This window comes from Artemia sp. Qi Xiang Cuo, unplaced genomic scaffold (genome assembly GCF_049724085.1).
Source record: "Artemia sp. Qi Xiang Cuo unplaced genomic scaffold, ASM4972408v1 HiC_scaffold_29, whole genome shotgun sequence".
NCBI lineage: Eukaryota > Metazoa > Arthropoda > Branchiopoda > Anostraca > Artemiidae > Artemia > Artemia sp. Qi Xiang Cuo.
This window is the reverse complement of record NW_028297438.1, coordinates 6,229-27,600: the sequence shown is the minus strand read 5'-3', so window position 1 is coordinate 27,600 and position 21,372 is coordinate 6,229. Positions and strand designations below refer to the sequence as shown.

At 34.6% G+C, this 21,372-nt stretch overlaps 1 protein-coding gene across 1 annotated transcript; it reads left to right on the top strand.

Annotated features, from left to right (window-relative positions):
- Positions 1-8,776: 8,776 nt before the first annotated feature.
- On the top strand, positions 8,777-19,457 carry LOC148938929 (UBX domain-containing protein 1-like). The gene is made up of 2 exons (XM_089107435.1): positions 8,777-8,966; positions 19,391-19,457. The coding sequence occupies exons 1-2, from the start codon at positions 8,795-8,797 to the stop codon at positions 19,435-19,437; spliced, it is 219 nt and encodes a 72-aa protein (XP_088963561.1). The 5' UTR covers positions 8,777-8,794; the 3' UTR covers positions 19,438-19,457.
- The last annotated feature ends 1,915 nt before the right edge of the window (positions 19,458-21,372 follow it).

Below are 21,372 nucleotides of genomic sequence, written 5' to 3'. Positions count from 1 at the left end.
GAAAAAACTAAAACCAAACTGAAAAATAACATCAAACATCGGCACAAAGAACATAGACTTGAAATTTGTTTTGTGATTCAAAATGTTAAGCTTTTTAGGAAAGGGTACGTACAGGCACTCAGGCTCTGGGCCTGCGACATCTCAGGTATTTAGTTCTCACTAAAAATTGGTGAAATGCAGTCATTTTGACAAAACAACCTTTTCCATGAAGCTGGACTTTTTCCATAAATAACTTTTCACTCTTTTTCAATAAGAAATGGGTTTTAAACCCAGAAAGTTGAATTTATTAGATATTCAGATTTGGCAAAAAAAGAAAAAAAATCTTAAAAAATATTAAAATATGGCATAACAAAGTTTATTACAGTCTTAAAAACATACTAAAATATAAAGAGGACTTGGTTCATATTTTGGTCTTAAACCCCCCCCCCCCGTTCTCTGTTTTGAGATATGTGGGGGCATGATCCCAAATATTTCAACTTTCATGGACCTCCAAATAGCGAAAATTTTGACTGATAAGCGTTGAAATGAAATAAAGTAAATAATTAAACAGAAAATTTTTTGCCATTCTTTTAAGATCCTGAAAAACCTGAGACGAAGCATGATTGGTTCCAGCATTATTCCTGTAACTTACCTATATTTTTGATTTCTCTTTTTTTTGTTATAAAAAATGGGAAAAAATATATCTTTTTTCGCTGAAATAAATGGCTTTGACTGGCTTAGGGATGAAACCAAATCCCCTATTATGATTATGAGTTCCCTATTATGAGCAAGTCCCTTAAAATAAAAGTAACCTCCACTTATTGGTGAATTATTATCTACTTTTTATGACTTTGTTTATTTCTATGGTCTTATATTTCCTTTTCAGTTTTTGTACCAAAGGAAGATGACATCGCGATGATTGAAGCTATGGGGTTCAGCAGGGCCCAGGCTTTTATCGCTCTAAAATCGACGGACAATAACACGGAACGAGCTGCTGATTGGATATTTAGCCATCCAGATCAAGTGAACAATGCGGGTTTAAGTGTGCCAGAACCAAATGAAATTACTTATCGAGATGGTGCTGGTAGTAAGTTCTTTTTTTTATTTTTTATCAAGGCCGTATCCAGGAGGGGGGGGGGGATTACCGAGTTTGACACAGTCACTTTTGTCCGAATCGTAAAAAAAAGTACCAAAAATTTATATGAACCAATTTTTTGATCTTTTTTAAGGTTTTTTTGTACCCTCCCCTCCCCCGAACAAAATACTGGATACGGCCTTGCTTCCTATAGATGGCTTTATGCCAAGATTAGCTCCCCTCTTTTTACGTCACTTTGAATAAAGTTTTCAACAATAGAAAGAAGAAAAGACAAGTCATAAAGAGTAGTAAATGAGAATTCTCAGCTCCCTCTCCTTCGGTTGTATAACTGATCTTCTGTTTTTAAGAAAAAGTTTTTTTTTTCGGTATTTTGAAACGTTCATCATACTCGTGAGTGCTTTGTGTCAGAATTATTGGCACTATATTGTATAGCTTTAAAAAATAAATGTTAGACTGTGTCTGCCAGGACTATTCAAATCTTTATGTTCTATTGGGCCATAGAATAACTATGGAACAATACTATAGTTAAACGTCTGATATGCTGTGCTCACTAAAAAACAATATTTGACAAAAACTATTTTATTCTTTGGCGACCCATCAGGAGATCATGAGCTTTTGATGCTCTCTAATCGACTGACATTAAAATCGAAGGAACTACCCCTTGGATATTTAATCATTCAGATGCAGTCAGCGCAGCGATCTTAAGTGCGCACGGGCTGAATTGAGGAATAACTTAAGTAACGGTCATTGTGTGTGGGTTTTCTATAGACACTAAACTCAAATAATTAATCATTTCGGTGCACCAGAACATCTAAGAATGGAAGACGCCTCTCTATCTCTGATTCCTGAATAAATTTCAGTTTGGATCCAAAGAGTTGAGCAAGTGAAGAAAAGAACCCAGGGACTCGTCACCATGCTCCCATAAATAAAAAATGTCATCTTTAAAACGAACCCAAAATTCAGGTTTAAAAGAACTTTGCAAAATAGCCGTTTCTTCTAGGTCTTCCCTGAAAATATCAGCCTGTATTGCAGAAAGAGGGGCACCCATGGAGAGCCCATATTTCCGTCTATAAAAAATGCCTCTATAATGGAAGTAAAAATAAGTTCTGTTACAAAGGGCTGTAAGCGAAAGAAGTGTCTGATTCGAAAGAGTAGATTTTTCTGATATAGATGGGTTAGAATTAAGTTTTTGCTCCAAAAACAGTTCGGCCTTTTGAGAATCACAGTTGGTATACATTGAATCCGTATCAAAACTGCCAATTCTTATGTTTGGTTTAACCGAAACTTGCTTTACCTTGGAAACTAAATCAGTGGAATTTTTAATATAGTATTTTTGAGCCTGAATTAGTAGGTAATATATCACTGGTGAGAATTCCCTAAATTCGGGTCTGGGAGAATTAAAAGAAAAAAAAATGGGTCGAAGTGAATTATCGGGATTATGAATTCCAAGAAGAACATAAAAGCGAGGTGACGTGCATCCACGTGGGTAAAATCTTTTTTACAACTGATCTGTAATTTCACCTTTTCCTTTTAGAAAAGAAAGCTCTTTTCGGACTTCCTGTACAAATTTTTCTGTGGGATCGGTAGCTAATTGTTCATATGTGTTAGAATCATTTAAAATTTCTCTGACTTTTTTGTCGTAATCATCTGAATTTAATACAACAACAGTATTGCCTTTATCGGCCTTTGTAATAATCCTAGAATGATCTTTATGAAGTGTGTGTAAGACCAAGTGTTCATTTTTACTAAAATTTTTTTAATTTCGATTATTAACAGAGGGTCTATCCAACAAAGTTTCAACAAATTGTGCTCTAACCTCAGCAATCTCTCCAATATCCGCACGAGAGTCCTGAAAAGCCCCCTCTGTGTTCGCGATAATTTCACTATAAGGTATTTTCGAAGGGGTTATCGAAAATTTCTATCCTTTTGACAGAATCTGATTTTTCTCTGTTGTAAGGGGTGTGGAGCTGAGACTTATCACAGCAGGACCAGGATATGCATTTGGGACAAAATGAGGTTTATAAGAGAGTTTTTCCAACTTCAAACGGTGTAGTTTCTCATAAAGTCTTTGTCTACAAAACCTAAACTCATGCTGAAAAGAATTTTCAGCAATAGCCTTAATTTGATGAAAATCAGCATAAGAAAGCGTACATAATATTTCTCGCTCTAGCCGGAAAATATCCTGATTTAACCGGTAGCGCTTGCTTTTGCAGTCGCTAATAAAAAGATTTAAAATAACAGACCCTATAAGTACTGTAAATCGCCGTTCATTACGTTTGTTTAAGTGAAGTGAAGGTCGCAATGACTAGGGCGAAATAACGTTCCTTTTATAATTATGAAGAAAACACTGTGGGTTAATCAAATTAGCTTTTTTTCTCATGTAGTGACAACATTGGTTGAATGCTCCCCATAAGTATGACGAAGATAATTTCTTAAACCACATTGGCCTGACATCACATAAAGAAAGAAAAACGAGCAAAAATGGGGTTTTTATAGGCCAAATGACGATACTTAAAAAACACAAAGCGAATATTTCGAGAGGACAAACGCCTCTCTTCTTCAGCGCGAAACGAAACGATGTATCAATAAAAGCTAAAAAATTAGAAGAATTAAAAAACATGAAAATACTACTACTAGTAACAACTCACTGCACTACAAAACCATCTGATGTAGTCATGGCTATGTTTTATCAAGAAAATATCTGAATGCATTTAAGGTATAGTATGAATGGCTTGCAAAAAACACGAAAGTGCTACTACTAGTAACAACTCACTGCATCACAAAACCATCTGATGTAGTCACGGCCATGTTTGATCAATAAAATATCTGAATTCATTTAATTTTTAGTGTGAATGGCTTTCAAAAAAAAACGAAAATACTACTACTAGTAAAAACTCACTGCACTACAAAACCATCTGATGTGATCAAAACTATGATTTATCAAGAAAATATCTGAACGCATTTAAGGTATAGTATGAATGGCCTGCAAAAAAACCGAAAATACTACTACTAGTAACAACTCACTGCACTACAAAACCATCTGATGTGATCACGACTATGTTTGATCAAGAAAATATATGAATTCATTTACGGTATAGTATGAATGGCTTGGAAAAAACACGAAAATACTACTACTAGTAACAACTCACTTCACTACAAAACCATCTGATGTAATCACGTCTATTTTTTATCAAGAAAATATCTGAACTCATTTAAGTTATAGTATGAATGGCTTTCAAAAAAACACGAAAATCGTACTACTAGTAACAACTCACTGGACTACAAAACCATATGATGTGATCACAACTATGTTTGATCAAGAAAATATCTGAATGCATTTAAGGTATAGCATGAATGGCTTGCAAAAAACACGAAAATACTACTACTACTAACAAAAAACTGCACTACGAAACCATCTGATGTATTCACGGCTACGTTTTATCAAGAAAATATCTGAATGCATTTAAGGTATAGCATGAATGGCTTGCAAAAAAACACGAAAATACTACTACTAGTAACAACTCACTGCACTACAAAAACATCTGATGTAGTCAAGGCTATGTTTTATCAAGAAAAATATCTGAATGTATTTAAGGTATAGTATTAATGGCTTGCAAAAACACGAAAATACTAATACTATTAACAATACACATCACTACAAAACCAAAGGATATGGTCATGGATATTTTTTAAAAAGAAAAAATCTTAATTCATTTATGTATTATAATTAATTGATTGCAAAAAAAAAAAACACGAAAATACTAAAAAATGTAAAAAATCACTGCACAACAAAACAATCTGATGTATTAACGTCTACGTTTTATCAAGAAAATATCTGAATGCACTTAAGGTATAGTATGAATGGCGTGAAAAAAAAACTCTAAAATACTACTACTAGTAACAATTCACTGCAATACAAAACCATCGGATGTAGTCACGGCTATGTTTGATCAAGAAAATATCTGAATGCATTTAAGGTATAGTATGAATGGCTTGCAAAAACACGAAAATACTACTACTAGTAACAACTCACTGCACTATAAAACCATCTGATGTAGTCACTGCTATGTTTTATCAAGAAAATATCATACTCAACTGTGAAAGGCTAAGAAATTCAGCACAGAGAAGTGACAAAATAGCAACCCACGCATCCCAAATCATTGATTTCTTAGTCGTATATTTACCCAAATATTTAACAAGTACCATTTTTCCATACCATCCATAAAACTCAAATCTTCCTAGAATTATTTAAACTAAATAGTTACCCCTGCCCTAGAAAGTTCGATAAAACACGATAGCCTTATTTATAGTGAAACATTCTCGTTAAATTGACAATACGCTCCAAAATATCACTTGTGTATTATACAGTACACTATCATCCCATCTCCTCCAAATTGCAAATCCCCCCCCACCTTATTTTAGGATGGCTGTTTTAGGCTACAACTCTTCCACTTTCCCATTATCTGCTTTAACTTCACTTCTTGAGTGTTTGCCATATAATATACAAGTACCGAGTTTTCAATCTTTTTCGATAACCCAAGGTACTAAACCGTGCGAGTGTTTCCTACGAAATTGATCCTAAGACTTAAATTACTTGATCAGATATGTTTGCGTTTTAAGGTGAAATTTGACTCTTTTAATCCCCAAGATGTAGCGTTATTGCAGAATAATGTTAAGAAGAGACTTAATCCAAGATACGTATAAAACCCCTTAAAAACAGTATGATGTATATTCAGTTCCTTCTTACAATTTGAAGCATGAAGTGGAACACAAATAGAAAGAATTTAATTCGCCAAACTTGATGAGCTCCAGAAAGCGTTTGATTTGATTTTTTCAGTGAAGTGCAAATTTTTTTCGTGTCTTGGGAAGGCATATGGGTTTTGTGCCCAACTTATGTCCCCTCTTTATGTTGTTTTATAAAACCCCTTAAAAACAGTATGATGTATATTCAGTTCCTTCTTACAATTTGAAGCATGAAGTGGAACACGAATAGAAGAATTTACTTCGCCAAACTTGATGAGCTCCAGAAAGCGTTTGATTTGATTTTTTCATTGAAGTTCAAATTTTTTTCGTGTCTTTGGAATGCATATGGGGTTTTGTGCCCAACTTATGTCCCCTCTTTATGTTGTTTTTTAAACATTTGTTAATGCATATATTATTTATTTTTTTTTTAGTTTTACCAGTTTTTATCTTTTTAAATAGTTGGCATTTTGCATATTTTACTATAACTGACAAGGGAATCATATAGGATTCTGATATTTTTTTTTTTTTTAGTAAATGAATTTTGTTTATAAACTATTACATTTTTATCCTATTTTGTTTTATTTCATTAGCATTAACCGAACTTTACGTCTTGTATGGCTTACAGCTAATAGAATAGTACCGTAGAATTTTACTAAACTTTTTTTATATTTATAAAAATGTACTATCTTAAAAAATTTGGGGAACATGAGACACCTATCAAATGATAGTTACATTTTGATTACTAGATAACAGTATATGTAGGCTATATTAAATTGACAATGCATATTCATTTGTATTTTTCAGTAAGGCGCAAATTCTTTCAGTTTATTGTTATCCACCCAAAACTGAAAATATGAGAAAATTTTCCTTATTTTTGAAAAAATGGAAACACCCTCAAAAAGCAAGTGATCTTATTGAAAAGCCCTGTATTAGATACATCAGATAACCTCATGGCAGAGGTTTCAAGTTCCAATCTTCAAAATGTTGAAGGTAAATGTGTTTCTGCTATTGTTAGCAAATAGTATAGATGTGTTTCTGAACTTTTAATACAGTTTTAAATCATTCTGTTTATTCAATTTGAATTGTTTTTTTTTTTTTTTAGATCGGGAGCCTAGATTGGATGATGATCATTGCATAACACATGATGGCTATTATGAAGTATGGCGATGGCGTAATCGTTACTATCGTATACTAAGAGAAAAACTAAGTGAAAGTGAGATGGAGGCGTTAGCACCTGGAGGGAAGAACAAGGAAAAATAATAGTCTTTTTTTTTTGTGCACTAATATACTTTAAATAAAGCTGATTTACTTGTTTGAATGAAGTCCTATTCCTACAAGTTAAATTAGAATGAAAATCAAGAATTTATGCGCAGTTTTAACTAGCTAAGGCTATATTTGTTAAAGATGGGGCCATTTTCTTTGATTTTGAAAATCATTCATTTTTTATAGAAAACTACAATAGCTTCACAGGAATCATCTCTTAGCATATTTTTAAACAATTTCTCTGATTATAATGTATATCTTCAGTCAGAAAAGCATAGTTTTGGTTCAAAAATGAATCATTTCCATAAAAATAGCTCTTAATAGAACTTTTTTAAGTGTGAACTCCTATTTTTCAGACGAAAATTTAACTAAACCCCCCCCGTGTAACTGTACCCCCCCCCTTTAACTGAACTCTCGTGCAACTCAACCCCCCATGCAATCCATCTCCCTCAAGACACTTTTCAGCCATTTCTTGTTAATTTTTTTTTATTTCTAAACTATTTTAAATTGTCAATACTCTCCAAAACATCACTTGTGCATTATACAGTACACTATCATCCCATCTTCTCCAATTCGCATGTATATCTTCAGTCAGAAAAGCATAGTTTTGGTTCAAAAATGAATCATTTCCATAAAAATAGCTCTTAATAGAACTTTTTAAGTGTGAACTCCTATTTTTCAGACGAAAATTTAACTAAACCCCCCCGTGTAACTGTACCCCCCCCCCCTTTAACTGAACTCTCGTGCAACTCAACCCCCCATGCGACCCATCTCCCTCAAAACACTTTTCAGTCATTTCTCGTTAAATTGACAATACTCTCCAAAACATCACTTGTGTATTATACAGTACATAATCACGACATCTCGTCCAATTCGCAAATCCCATTACCTCTTTTTTTTTGCAAAGGTTAATCAAACACTTCCGATTGTAAAAGCATTAAAAAATTTTCCAATCACTAATTACCCCTTTTTTGCAAATGCTAAACAGATACAAAAACTACTTATTTAACACAAAATACAGGCAAGCAAATAACATGGGACTAAAGTTAACGTCACAGCAAACTATTCATCCCAAACTCGAAGTTTCAGAATTAGCCAAGTTCTAAAAATTAAAACCTACTAATCAACTTACAGATGAATGACCACGGATTTAACCTAAAAAAAAAAACTGGTATATAATGAACTAGAAATCTACTTCAGTAAAAGTTTTCCTTATTCAACATCGTAGGACTGGTAGTGTGTAAATCGATTGGCAAAGGTGCAACGACCAGTAGAATAGAATTACCAGAAAAAACCTGTTTGTACGGGGGCGTCGTAGAATTCAAAAGAAGCAGTCTACTAATGGTCCCATCTGCTCATTCAGTGATTCACTGATTCGTTTTCTTTGTTGATTCAGTTTGTTATAGTTTGTGTCTTTTTTTTTCTTTTTCTTTTTAAGTGCTCCGTCTTGTGTGTTGATTTGACGGGTTTTTCAATAAATAAATAAATAAATAATGCATTTTTTAATGTAGTTTTTGCTATTAATTTTTTTTATTTTCACAGCACATATTACCTTATATTTGTTTACTATATAGATTGTCCTTGTAAGTGCTAAGTATGATCAGAGAATAACCCATTTAGTAATGTAATTTTTGCTATTAATTTCTTTGAATAATTCTGTCAAAAGAATGTGTTTTAATTTGTATTCTAGAATTTTTCTACGATAAAACAATCATGCAAAACCTTATGGAAATGGGCTTCCCTGTCGAAGGATGTAAACGTGGCATCTATTTTACTCAGAATAAAGGTATACAACCAGCTGCCAATTGGGTCATAGAACATATGGGAGACGCCGATTTTGATAAGCAATTTGTGATTCCTATGACGGAGAAGAAAAGTGCCGATGGTAAGTCTACGATAGCCTATCTTTTGATCATACAAATGTATTTTCACGTGAAACGTACATTTTGCGATAAGTAGAAACTATTTTCCGACGCTTTACGTCTTTGACGTTGATAATGCATGTCCGATATAATGAAGTAGTATTAATGGGCTGAGTTTCGCTCGGGAAAAAAATTACAGTTTTTTGATCGCTTTCGCAAAACAACTTTAATTTCATTTTATTTCATTCGGCAAACCTATTAGCATATTCATTGCAGCAAATTGTTCCATGCTATCGACATACAGATTAAATGGTAATGTAATTTTAATTCTAATTGCATAAAAGTACAATTTAATTTGTAATTAGGATGTAATCTCATCTTCAGCAAAAACTATTATAACTATTTCAAGTATTTGTGGCCCCATTTATATATAAAAAAATCTTCAAAAGCAAGTCCCTAACAAATTTTTGCAAAGTTGTGACCTATCTAGACCATTTTTTCTACATAGGAAGTGCTTAATAGGTTTTTTCCCACTAAAGTTGTAGTGGTACGTGGGTCCGAAAAGCCATGGATCACAAGCGATCTCAAACAAATGATCAAGATGAGGTGCAAGCTGCACAGATCTGGACAAGTAGCTGCGGTGGCGAAACTTAGAAATTGAACCGTGGCCGTCAATCGATTCAAGCGAAGAAATTATGTTCGGGAAAAGGTAGTACCCCTTCTACAAAGTAGCAGTTGCAAGTTGCATTCCACAGTGAAACAGATGACTGGCAAGTCAGTTAACAGTGAGCTAAAAATACTTAAGACGTGAACGTGTTCTTTGCTGGCATTTGTACCACCTACCCCTCAATTACGGAGGCCGAACTGGTTAATCTCTTAGTCGATTGTGAAACTGACAAACTAAAACAGTTTACCGAATTTGCTGTTTATAAAGAACTGAAAAACTGAAACCGAACTGTTCTTCCTACCCTGGTGAGTTGCTGGTCAAACCTATTCGGCGAATATGCCTTGTTTTTAGCCAAGCCATTGGCATCGATCATCAATCAGTGCTTCAGTGAACAAACCTTTCCCGATGCTTGGAAGCGAGCCCATGTTCGCGTAATACCCAAATTTACAGGACCTAATACATATGATCAGTTAAGACCAATTTCGATCACACTGAACTTTGCTAAAGTTTCACCCTCTTGCTGCCCATAATCTCAAGTCGATGGGTGCCCGTAATCACATCCTCCTATTCGTAGTTGATTTCTTTCGTCACAGGTATCAAAAATTCTACGCCCCTTTTCCCGGTGATATTGAATCGGAATGGGTGGAAATTACATGCGGTGCCCCACAAGGTACCAAATTAGCAGCTCATCTTTTCCTGGCTGTTATCCACTACGCCCTTCTGGCTTCGACGATCGCTTTAAATTCGTCGATGATTTGTCTTCGCTTCTTAAATACCACGTAAAGGATTCGCAAGCTGTGGCTCAGTTTGACCCAAATTTTTTCGAATAGTTTAAATCACAGTGTACTGCTAATAATCTTCAAATTAACGAGAATAAATCAAAGGTTTTGAGGTTTAGCCCACTTAAGCGCGATTTTACCTGACCCGTGACTTTGTTCCCTTCTGCTTCGTGTGCGACTATCCTGGGCGTCACCTTTAGTGTGGACTGTTCGTCCTCTATTCACGTACAAGAGCTGGTAAAGAAGAGGCATTATGCTATGTGGAAACTGGTCGCGATGCGCCGCCTAGGTTTTCCAATATATCTACAGAAAACGGCGTAACTCACTTTTATTCGACTCATCCTTGAATATGCGTGTCCTGTCTGGGGCCCACAAGTTCATCACATAGATTATTTAAGTGATAATTTGGAAGGGGTTCAGAAACGAGCTGTAAAGATTATTCTTTGCGACAAATACGTAGATTCCAACCCCGCTCTGAAGTCACTTGAAATATCAAGCCTTCGTGATGGCCGTTTTCAGGTGATGATTCGTTTTGGCCAGTTTTTATTGTCTAGTCCTGAACGCCAAACAGTAACACCACCTGAAATGCCTGTCCGCGCAAATACCAGAAGCAAGAGCAAGCTTATGCCCGTCTCGTGCCTTACAAACATACTCAGTAACTCCTTTGTTCCTTTCTTTACAAGTGCTTTTAATAAAATGTAGTGAAGTGTTTCTCATGTAAAATGCAGCGCCTCTTGGCGCGTTTTTTTTAAAATGTCTCTATGACAGCTGTTTTCATTGAACTGATTCTGATTCTAATATGTTAAATTTCAGTGAGTATTAAAGTGCCGCTTTCGATAGAATATTTGCTGCATATACAATTATTGTTTGGTTTATAAGGCAAGATTAGTACACAACTTATAAAGTAGCAATAACATTGTTGAATTTGATTGAGAAACCAGCAGTGGCTTATCATTTTCAACGGGTAATATATGTCAAGACAGGGCTCTGATAGTTTCTATTTTTTTTCGTTGTCTTATTTTTTCGTTATTTTCGTTATCAATTCTTATCATGGATGACTTGTGTGATTTTTTTTCCGTTGACTTGGGTGATTTTTTTTTCGTTATCAATTCTTATAATGGATGACTTGTGTGATTTTTAATTCAACCTTAACAAAAATATTAAGACCTTAACAAAAAGTTACACATACCCACTGGCCTAATGTCTAGAAGTGGGTGCGTTTCTAAGGATAGGGGGTAAACAGAGAGAAAAAAGTGCAATTTTGTGCTCGAATTTTGTGAGAGAGAAATATGGCAAACACAAATAGCGAACGGAAATATTGACACAGAGAATGTGGAAATATCCTCTGTGATTGCATGTTTTGGCACAGGTGATGTAACACCAAGTGCATGTAACATGAAACGAGCTAAAAATTTTAATCCGTCACTCAAAATATTTGTCTATATTTCATTGGAATATTTGATATGTTTAATTTACTAATATATTTGATTTGTTAATTTATTCATTTCGTTTTCATTATCTTTTATTTTGAATACAGATTTTATCTTATTTTGAAAATTCTAGCTGAATTTTTAATATGTTCAGTACAATTATATTTAATCCCTCGGATGCTGTAAAAAAAAAAAAAAAAAAAAAAAAAAAAAAAAAAAAAATCAGTTTGAAAGAAAATTATAAATAGCTGGCATCAAGGTTAATTCTTCGTCTGTTAGAAATTATGGGCTTTCCAGTCAGGACTATTTAGCCCTCTTCCTTATCGCCTGTATATATGTGGCGTGTTGAACTGTTATTTTTTCTTCTTCTTCTTCTTCTATAGAAGAAGAAGAAAAGTTATTTTGTCTTCTTCTATATATATATATATATATATATATATATATATATATATATATATATATATATATATATATATATATATATATATATATATATATATATATATATATATATATATATATATATATATATATATATATATACCCCGGGGAGGACCTTTGGGAACCGGGAGCTTCCTTCGGGGTAGGAGGATCGAAGCCCTTTCGAGTCGGGGTATCGGACTTCACAACACTGTTCAAATAGAACTTGTGTATTATAACAGACCTAGAGTCTCAGCCTCAAATTCTTTTCAAAAACATCTTTTAAAATGTCCCTAACTGTTTCGTTGAAGTAATTGCTTGAAATGTCCAAAAACGGTTTCACCCAAATAATGTTTTTTGACATCGCTGCGATGACATATTTGAAATTATTAAAAACCTTTTTCCTGTGTTAATATCTTATCTAAGATAAAAGCGAATAAAAGCGAATTATTCGCCAATATCCGCGATTTGCACGAAATCAAAAAAAACATGAACTGCCATCGACGGATACTAGCGAACAACTGAACAAAGAGAAGGAAACCAATTCATTCACTCGAAAAAAAAAAGGAACCAGCAATTAAATAAGTTTGAGAACTATGTAATTTGATTTCGGATTTTAATTAATGCATTTCTTGCAGACACCCTTTGAGACCTAAGGGGTTGTTCACGTGTTTGATTAGATGACTGGGAAAGTGGTTCAAGTTTTATTTCAGGGATTACTAAAGTATCGGCTTCTGTTTTGAGAAAACCGAAATATGACTCGCTTATTCTTAAATCACCGGAATATCTGTTTAAAGCTAGACCTAAATGTTGGTATTTATAAATTTCAACAGTTTCTCTGTAATGCTGGACAATACCTTTGTCATGCGAAATAAAACTAGCTTGATTAAACAAAATAGTATGGTCTGGTTTTTCAAAAATGTGCTCTGCAAGGGCAGAGTCAAACTTTTCTGTTTTTTTCCGCTTTTTAAGTGTATTATTAATTGAAATAGAGTGCTGAGTTAATCTATCAGTTAGTCGCTGATTAGTTCTTCCGACATACCAAAGACCACACGAACAAGGTATTCTGTAGACACCGGAGTATTTACCTATCGGAAAAGTGTCTTTACCTTGATAAATTTGGGACCTGATATTTTTTCTTGGTCTATGATAAGTTTTAATTTAATTTTTTCTTAGATTTTATTAAATGTTGTCTGAAATTCCTTTAACATATTGGAGAACAAGATAAGCTTAATTTTTCACTTGAGTTTTGTTTTCTTTGTAGTTATCTAATACTCTTTTAATGCTTTTTGCAATTAAAGAATTTATTAAACTAATTGGATAACCATTCCCAAATAAAATATCTCTAAGGTGGTTGAGCTCTAAATCCAAAAAACGTGTTGAACAAACTTTCAATGCTCTATCAACTAGAGAAGTAACAACTCCTCTTTTCACAGCAGGAGAATGATTTGAGGAATAACTTAAGTAACGGTCATTATGTGTGGGTTTTCTATAGACACTAAACTCGAAAAATGAATCATTTCGGTGCACCAGAACATCTAAGAATGGAAGACGCCTCTCTCTCTCTGATTCCTGAGTAAATTTCAGTTTTGGATCCAAAGAGTTGAGCAAGTGAAGAAAAGAGCCCAGGGACTCGTCACCATGCTCCCATAAATAAAAAATGTCATCTTTAAAACGAACCCAAAATTCAGGTTTAAAAGAACTTTGCAAAATAGCCCTTTCTTCAAGGTCTCCCATGAAAATATCAGCCTGTATTGGAGAAAGAGGGGCACCCATGGAGAGCCCATATTTCTGTCTATAAAAAATGCCTCTATAATGGAAGTAAAAAGAAGTTCTGTTACAAAGGGCTCTAAGCGAAAGAAGTGTCTGATTCGAAAGAGTAGAATTTTCTGATATAGATGGGTTAGAATTAAGTTTTTGCTCCAAAAACAGTTCGGCCTTTTGAGGATCACAGTTGGTATACATTTAATCTGTATCAAAACTGCCAATTCTTGTGTTTGGTTTAACCAAAACTTGCTTAAACTTGGAAACAAAATCAGCGGAATTTTTAATATAGTATTTTTGAGCCTGAATTAGTGGGCAATATATCACTGATAAGAATTCACCAATTTTTGCTGTAGGAGAATTAAAAGAAGAAACAATGGGTCGAAGTGGATTACCGGGCTTATGAACTTTAGGAAGACCATAAAAGCGAGGGGACGTGCATCTTCGTTTTATATATAAATCTGTTCGTTTTATATTGACATAGTCTTTTCAGAGAAAAAGAAAATAATACTTTAAATCTTTTCGTTTTTTTAAAAATTTATAGTTTGGCCTGCTATTTGTACGCTGGAGAAAAATTTTCAGAAATTTTTAACAACATACACCCTTTTAAAAATCTGGACACAAATAGCAGTGTTTTTAATTTAGTTTCATATCTCCTCTAGTTGACCTGAAATAGAAAATTTGATACCATTCGCAAAAAAATCTGTTTACTTTCTTTGATAGCTTGGATACACTTACGCTATTTTGATTTGGCTAAATTTTAAGAGCAGAAGCAGACCCAAAAGTTTGAACATAATACCCTCAGACGTTTTTGGGATACTGCTGAGATGCCTTATGGGGAATTAGCATTAACACTTTGAATTTTTTTTTAATTTTAGGCCAAATTTTTTTTTTTAAAAATAAAGTAAAAGGGTTGGGGGGGGGTGGTAGGGGGATTAGTTTTCCTCCAATCACTTTCGACTATTAAAAAGGGCATCAGCCCTTTCTATTTTCAATCTAATGAGCCCTTTTCAAAGTTCCTACGACAAATCCTTCGATACAAAGTGCCCTGGTCTAAACAACAACAACAACAACAAAATAATACATAATGGCCACATCTTTACTATAAAAATGTCAAGCTTTCCAATCGCTTTCGACTACTAAAAAGGGCACTAACCCTTTCGATTTCCAATCGAATGAGCCCTTTTTGAGTTTCTACGACATCACTTCCTATAAACACCTTATATACCCCAGGGCATAAATTACAACCCTTACCCTAAGGGCTGTGAGGATGGTTTTCAACCTCTAAGACCTAATTTCAAGAACTTTCAACTACGTTAAACGAAATGGCTAACTCAAAATTTTGATTGGATGTGTCTGGGAAAATGGTGGGCGTGAGAGGGGTGTTAGTCTTTCTCTAATCACTTTCAACTGCTAAAAAAGGCACTAGCTCTTTCAATTTCCAATCAAATGAGTCCTTTTGAAGTTTCTACGACAAGGCTTTCAATAAAAAACCTTATATGCCCCAAGGGGATAACTCACAACCCTCGCCCTGAGGGCTGGGGGGCTGTCATCCTCAAAGATCTAATTTCTAGAACTTTCTACTACGTTGAACAAAATGGCTATCTGAAAATTTTGATTGGATGAGTTTGGGGGAATGGTGGACGTGAGAGGGGGGTTAGTTACCCCCGATCACTTTCAACTATTAAAAGGGCACTAGCCCTCTCAATTTCCAATGTAATGATTCTCTTTTGAAGTTTTTACAACAACTCCATCATTAAAAACCTTATCTGCCCCCAGGGCATAACTTACAACCTTTGCCCTGGGGACTCGGGGGGGGTTTGTCATCCTTAAATACATAATTTCCAGAACTTTCATCTACGTTGAACAAAATGGCTATCTCTACGCTTTGATTGAATGTGTTTGGGAAAATGGTGGGCGTGAGAGGGGGGTTAATTTCAGGAACTTTCGACTACGTTGAACAAAATGGATATTTAAAAATTTTGATTGGATGTGTTTGGGGAAATGGTGGGTGTGAGAGGGGGTTAGTTGCCCTTCAATCACTTTCGACTATTAAAAGGGCATTAGCCCTTTCAACTGTCAATTTAATGAGCCCTTTTTGATGTTTTTACAACATTACTTTCTATAAAAACATTACACTCTCCCAGGACCTAACTTACAACCCTTCCTCTGAGGGTTGTGGGGGGATAAATTGTCATCTTTAAAGACCCAATTTCCAAAACTTTCAACTACGTTGAATAAAAAGGCTATCTAAAAATTTTGATTGGATATTTTTTGGGAAAAAGTGGGCGTGAGAGGGTAAGTTGCAATCAAATCACTTTCGACTAATAAAAAAGGGCACTAGCCCTTTGAATTTCCAATCGAATAAGCCCTTTTTCAAGTTTCTACGACAAAGATTTCAATAAAAACCTTATATACCCCCAGGGCATAACTTAAAACCCTTGCCCTGAAGACTTCGGCGGAAGTGTTCTGCTCAAAGGTATAATTTCCTGAACTTTAAACTGCGTGGAACAAAATGGCCATCTAAAAATTTTGATTGGATATGTTTGGGGAATTGGTGGACGTGGAAGGGGTGTCAGTTGCCTGCCAATCACTTTCGACTATTATAAAGGGCACTAGCCATTTCAATTTCCAATCGGATGAGCCCTTCTTGAAGTTTCTACGACGACGCGTTTATAAGAACCTTATATGCCCCCAGGGCATAACTTACAACCCTCTCCTAGAGGGCTGTGGGGGAGTGTCCTCCTCAAACACATAATTTCTATCTGGAAAACCACAACACAGAACAAAATGGCTATCTCAAAATTTTGATTGGATGTGTTTGGGGGAATGATGGGCATGGGGGGGATTAGTTGCCCTTCAATCACTTTCAACTATTAAAAAGGACAATAGCCCTTTAAATTTCCAGTCCAATGAGCCTTTTTTGAAGTTTCTACGAAAACGACTTCTATAAAAACCTTATATGCCCCCAGGGCATAACTTACAACCCTTGCCCTGAAGGCTGTGAGGGAACGTCCTCTTCAAACAAATTATTTCTATAATTTCTATGTGAAAATCAACTACGCTTAACAAAATGGCTATCTCACGCTATAAAAACCTTATATGCCCCCAGGGTATAATTTACAACCCTGGCCATGAAGGCTGGGGGGGAGTTTCCTCCTCAAAAACATAATTTCTATTTGGAAATCAATTACGCTGAACAAAATGGCTATCTCAAAATTTTGATTGGATGTGTTTCGGGAAATGGTTGGCGTGGAAGGGGTGTTAGTTTCCATGCAATCACTTTCGACTATTAAAAAGGGCACAAGCCACTCCAATTTGCATCTGAATGAGCCCTTTTCGAAGTTTCTACGACAACTTCTTCGATACGAAGTGCCCTGATCTAAAGGACAAAAATAATAAATGATACATTGTGCCAACATCGTTCTTATATGCCCTCAGGGCATAACTTAAAACCCTCTCCCCGAGGGTTTTGGGGGAGTGTCCTCCTCAAAAACATATTTTATATCTGGAAATCAACTACGCTGAACAAAATGGTTATCTCAAAAATTTTGATTGGATGTGTTTGGGGGAATGATGGGCATGGGGGGGGGGGGCGCTAGCTGCCCTCCAATTACTTTCAACTATTCAAAAGGGCACTAGCCCTTTGAATTTCCAATCAAATGAGCCTTTATTGAATTTTCTATGATAACACCTTCTAGACAAACCTTATATTCCCCCAGGGCATAACTTAAAACCCTTGCCCCGAGGGTTGTTGGGGAGTGTCCTTGTAAAAAACATATTTTCTATGTGGAAATCAGGTAAGCTTAACAAAATGGATGTCTCAAAATTTGGATTGGATGTGTGTGGGGGAATGAGCGGCGTGGGGGGAGGGGATCTATTTGCCCTCCAATCACTTTTGACTATTAAAAAGGGAACTAGCCCTTTGAATTTTCAATCGAACGAGCCTTTTTTTGGAGTTTCTACGACAACACTTTCTTTAAAAATCTAATATGCCTCCAGGGCATAACTTATAACCCTTGCCCCGAGGGTTGTGGGGGAGTGTTCTCCTCAAAAACATATTTTCTATCCTTAAATCAACTACGCTGAACAAAAAGGCTATCTCAAAATTTTGATTGATGTGTTTGGGGGAAGATGGGTGTGAGGGGGGGGGGGGCTATGTATCCTCCAATCACTTAGAACTATTAATAAGGGCACTAGCCACTCCAATTTCTAATCGAGTGAGCCCTTTTCGCAGTTTCTATAATGACTCCTTCGATTCGAAGTGCCCGGGTACGGAGGAAAAAAAAAATAAATAGAACATTGTGCCCACGTCGTTCTTTACTAAGGCAGAGCTATTGCACTGCCTATGATATATAGGAAACGGTGGCTGGTGTTTACCCCTTCAGCGATTACCCCTCCCCCTCTGGAAAATAACCCCCCGGGAAATACCCCCTGCGGAAAATCCCCCCGGAAAATACCCTCCCAGAAAATACCCCCCACGGAAAATACCCCCCCCCACGGAAAATACCCCGGAAAATCCCCCCCCCCCGTGGAAAATAAGGCTTTCCAAATTTGAGAATTTTATTTGAGTTTTATTTTTATTTTTATTTTTTTCCGCAGGGGGAAGGAATTTTTGTACTTGTGCATTTTGCGCCACTCACTCAAGTTTACGCTGTGTAAAACTCGAGACCAAACCGGTTTCTTCGTTAGTTTCTTTCATCTTAGCATGAGACAGGAGAGACAAGTGACAGAATAGATGGGAAATATATAATTTGGGCAATATATTTGCTCAAACGGGGGGGGGGGGGTAAAATATTTGGACAGTTTGACGTTACAAAACAACTCCTTCTAGGTGTTGCCACTAAAAAATTACAGGAGAATAGCGAGGTATTCGGAATTTTTTTTAAATAAAAAAAAAACAAAAAAAAAAAAAAAAAAAAAAAAAAAAAGCATAAATTAAATTTAATGTTTCATTTATGTGTTTTTTCCAATGGTTAAGTGTTTTTTTTTTTTTCAATGACCGATTTTCCAAGTATTAAGTACTACTATTAGGTTAATGTAGTGTTTCATTTAAGTGTTTTATGATGATCGCTGATGAAAGTTTGTGTTATTTGTTCCTTTCATTTATCTTAATTTACTATGTTTGTGGCCGAACAGTTTAGATTTAATATACTCTTCTTTATCTATCTATCCAATAAGAAGAATAATTGTACCAAACACATTTTGCATGCAGACCCTCGTTTTTTTTGTTTTTTTTTGGGGGGGGGAAACAAAAGTATAATGATTGACGACATAAAAAGGGAGCATGCGAATATAATACAAATATTACCGTTAGATTCCTTGTTTTATGCTTTTTCTAAATGCAATATCTTTCCCAGGCCTAAAAAAGAATTTTTTTAATTTAGGAGGGAGAAATGTCATCCCTTCGTTGGCACCGATGGGCCTGGGTTAGACCAGAACGTATTAGCTTGGGTAAAGTTAAAGTTTTATATACTTTAAAATTTAGTTTTTGCTAATTTGGATACCCAGTTACTTCAAGAAAATATTAAGGAATAGTATGCTTTATTTAAGCGCCCTCTAATAGCTCAAAATGGAACTTGAGAAGCAAGCGACTTGTAGGATATATTTTGGAAGATCATAGAAAGACGTTTAATGTTGTGTTTTTACCTAACAAAATAATATAAAGGCTATAAAATTACCAAATTGTTAGGATAATTGTAGAATTCTTTTAATTTTTGGTGAGGATTGGATCTGATTATTTTCGAATTTTAAGATGAAAGTGCAAAAAAGTTGTTATCAAAGTATTGGAGGGCATATGCCCACCAATTCGTACCTATCTTCTGATTTATGTGCCTGCCTTTTGGCTCATTTTGGACATTATTTAACGGTTTGAAAATATAGTGCGGCCACGGTAGAAACGAAGTTGAAACTGAATTTTACTAAATGGGAAAAAAATATCGGAAAAAGTTTAGGAGTGCGGCTCATCTGAAGGGAACACTTTAATGATAAAAAACAGCACGATTTCATTTCCTAATAACCGTTCTTTCCTAATACAAAATTTGTTGCTCTGATTCATCAAAAGCATTCACCCTGTCTGATTGCATAGGAATTTAAGACATTTAACACTGATTTATAAATATTGATGACAATGGAAGGAAACATGATAAACTATTTAATATAAACATGTTGCATATTACAAAGTAAGAACTACATCGTCTTAGCAGTCTATTCTATTTGTCATGATAGTATTTTATTATTAGAAATTGTCTCTTAGACGAGAAATTTCTACCAGATGTTCTTACATGCAAGTAAGTCAAAGTAAGAACAAGAAATTAAATAATGTATATATGTATATATAGTAAAGTATATATAGTAAAATATATATATATATATATATATATATATATATATATATATATATATATATATATATATATATATATATATATATATATATATATATATATATATATATATATATATATATATATATATATATATATATATATATATATATATATATATATATATATATATATATATATATATATATATATATATATATATATATATATATATATATATATATATATATATATATATATATATATATATATATATATATATATATATATATATATAATTTTCGCCTAGACATAATTTTCGCCTTGGGAAGGCATAGGCGTCTCGATCTATTGCAAGTGACTGGTGTGCATTGTCGTATCCAAAAGAGCCCGGTTAATAGAACAGTACCGTTTAAATATCGTAAACACATTGAAACCACGATAAGCATTGCTTTACTGTATAGCGATGTCTGGAATTAAACCGTCAAAAATGGATTTTTCGTGATTAGTTTCCTTTTATAGGCCCATATACTGGGAAAATACCAAATTTTCTAAAAAAAAACTTTCAGAACTAAAATCCTAAGCCCACCCCACTTGGGAGACATTTGCAAATAAAACTCATCCGTTATGTTCCTTCTAAAAATACTATATCACAAATATTTATAGGATACATATAAAATAGGAATCTTTAGAAGGCTAAATTCAATTCTGAAATTTCCAATAAGATTACTTACTCTTTCGGGGTTTTAAAAAATCAGGTAACTAAGGCTGCAGCCAGGGACTTAATAGGTTTGACCCCCTCCCCCCCCTTAATATTTTGCCAAAAAACATTTTTCTGATTTTTTTTAGTTGTTTTAAACCTCCTCTCCCTCCATGAAAGGTATAAAAAACCCCAATCCAGCCTGCCCCCCCCCCCGAACAAAAAGTGAAACGTATTAAAAATACTGGATGCGGCCCTGAAAGCAAATATTCTCAGGCTTATAGCTTTTGATGCAAGAGCTTAAATCTGGTAATTTTAATATATCTAAAAATACCATAAATAT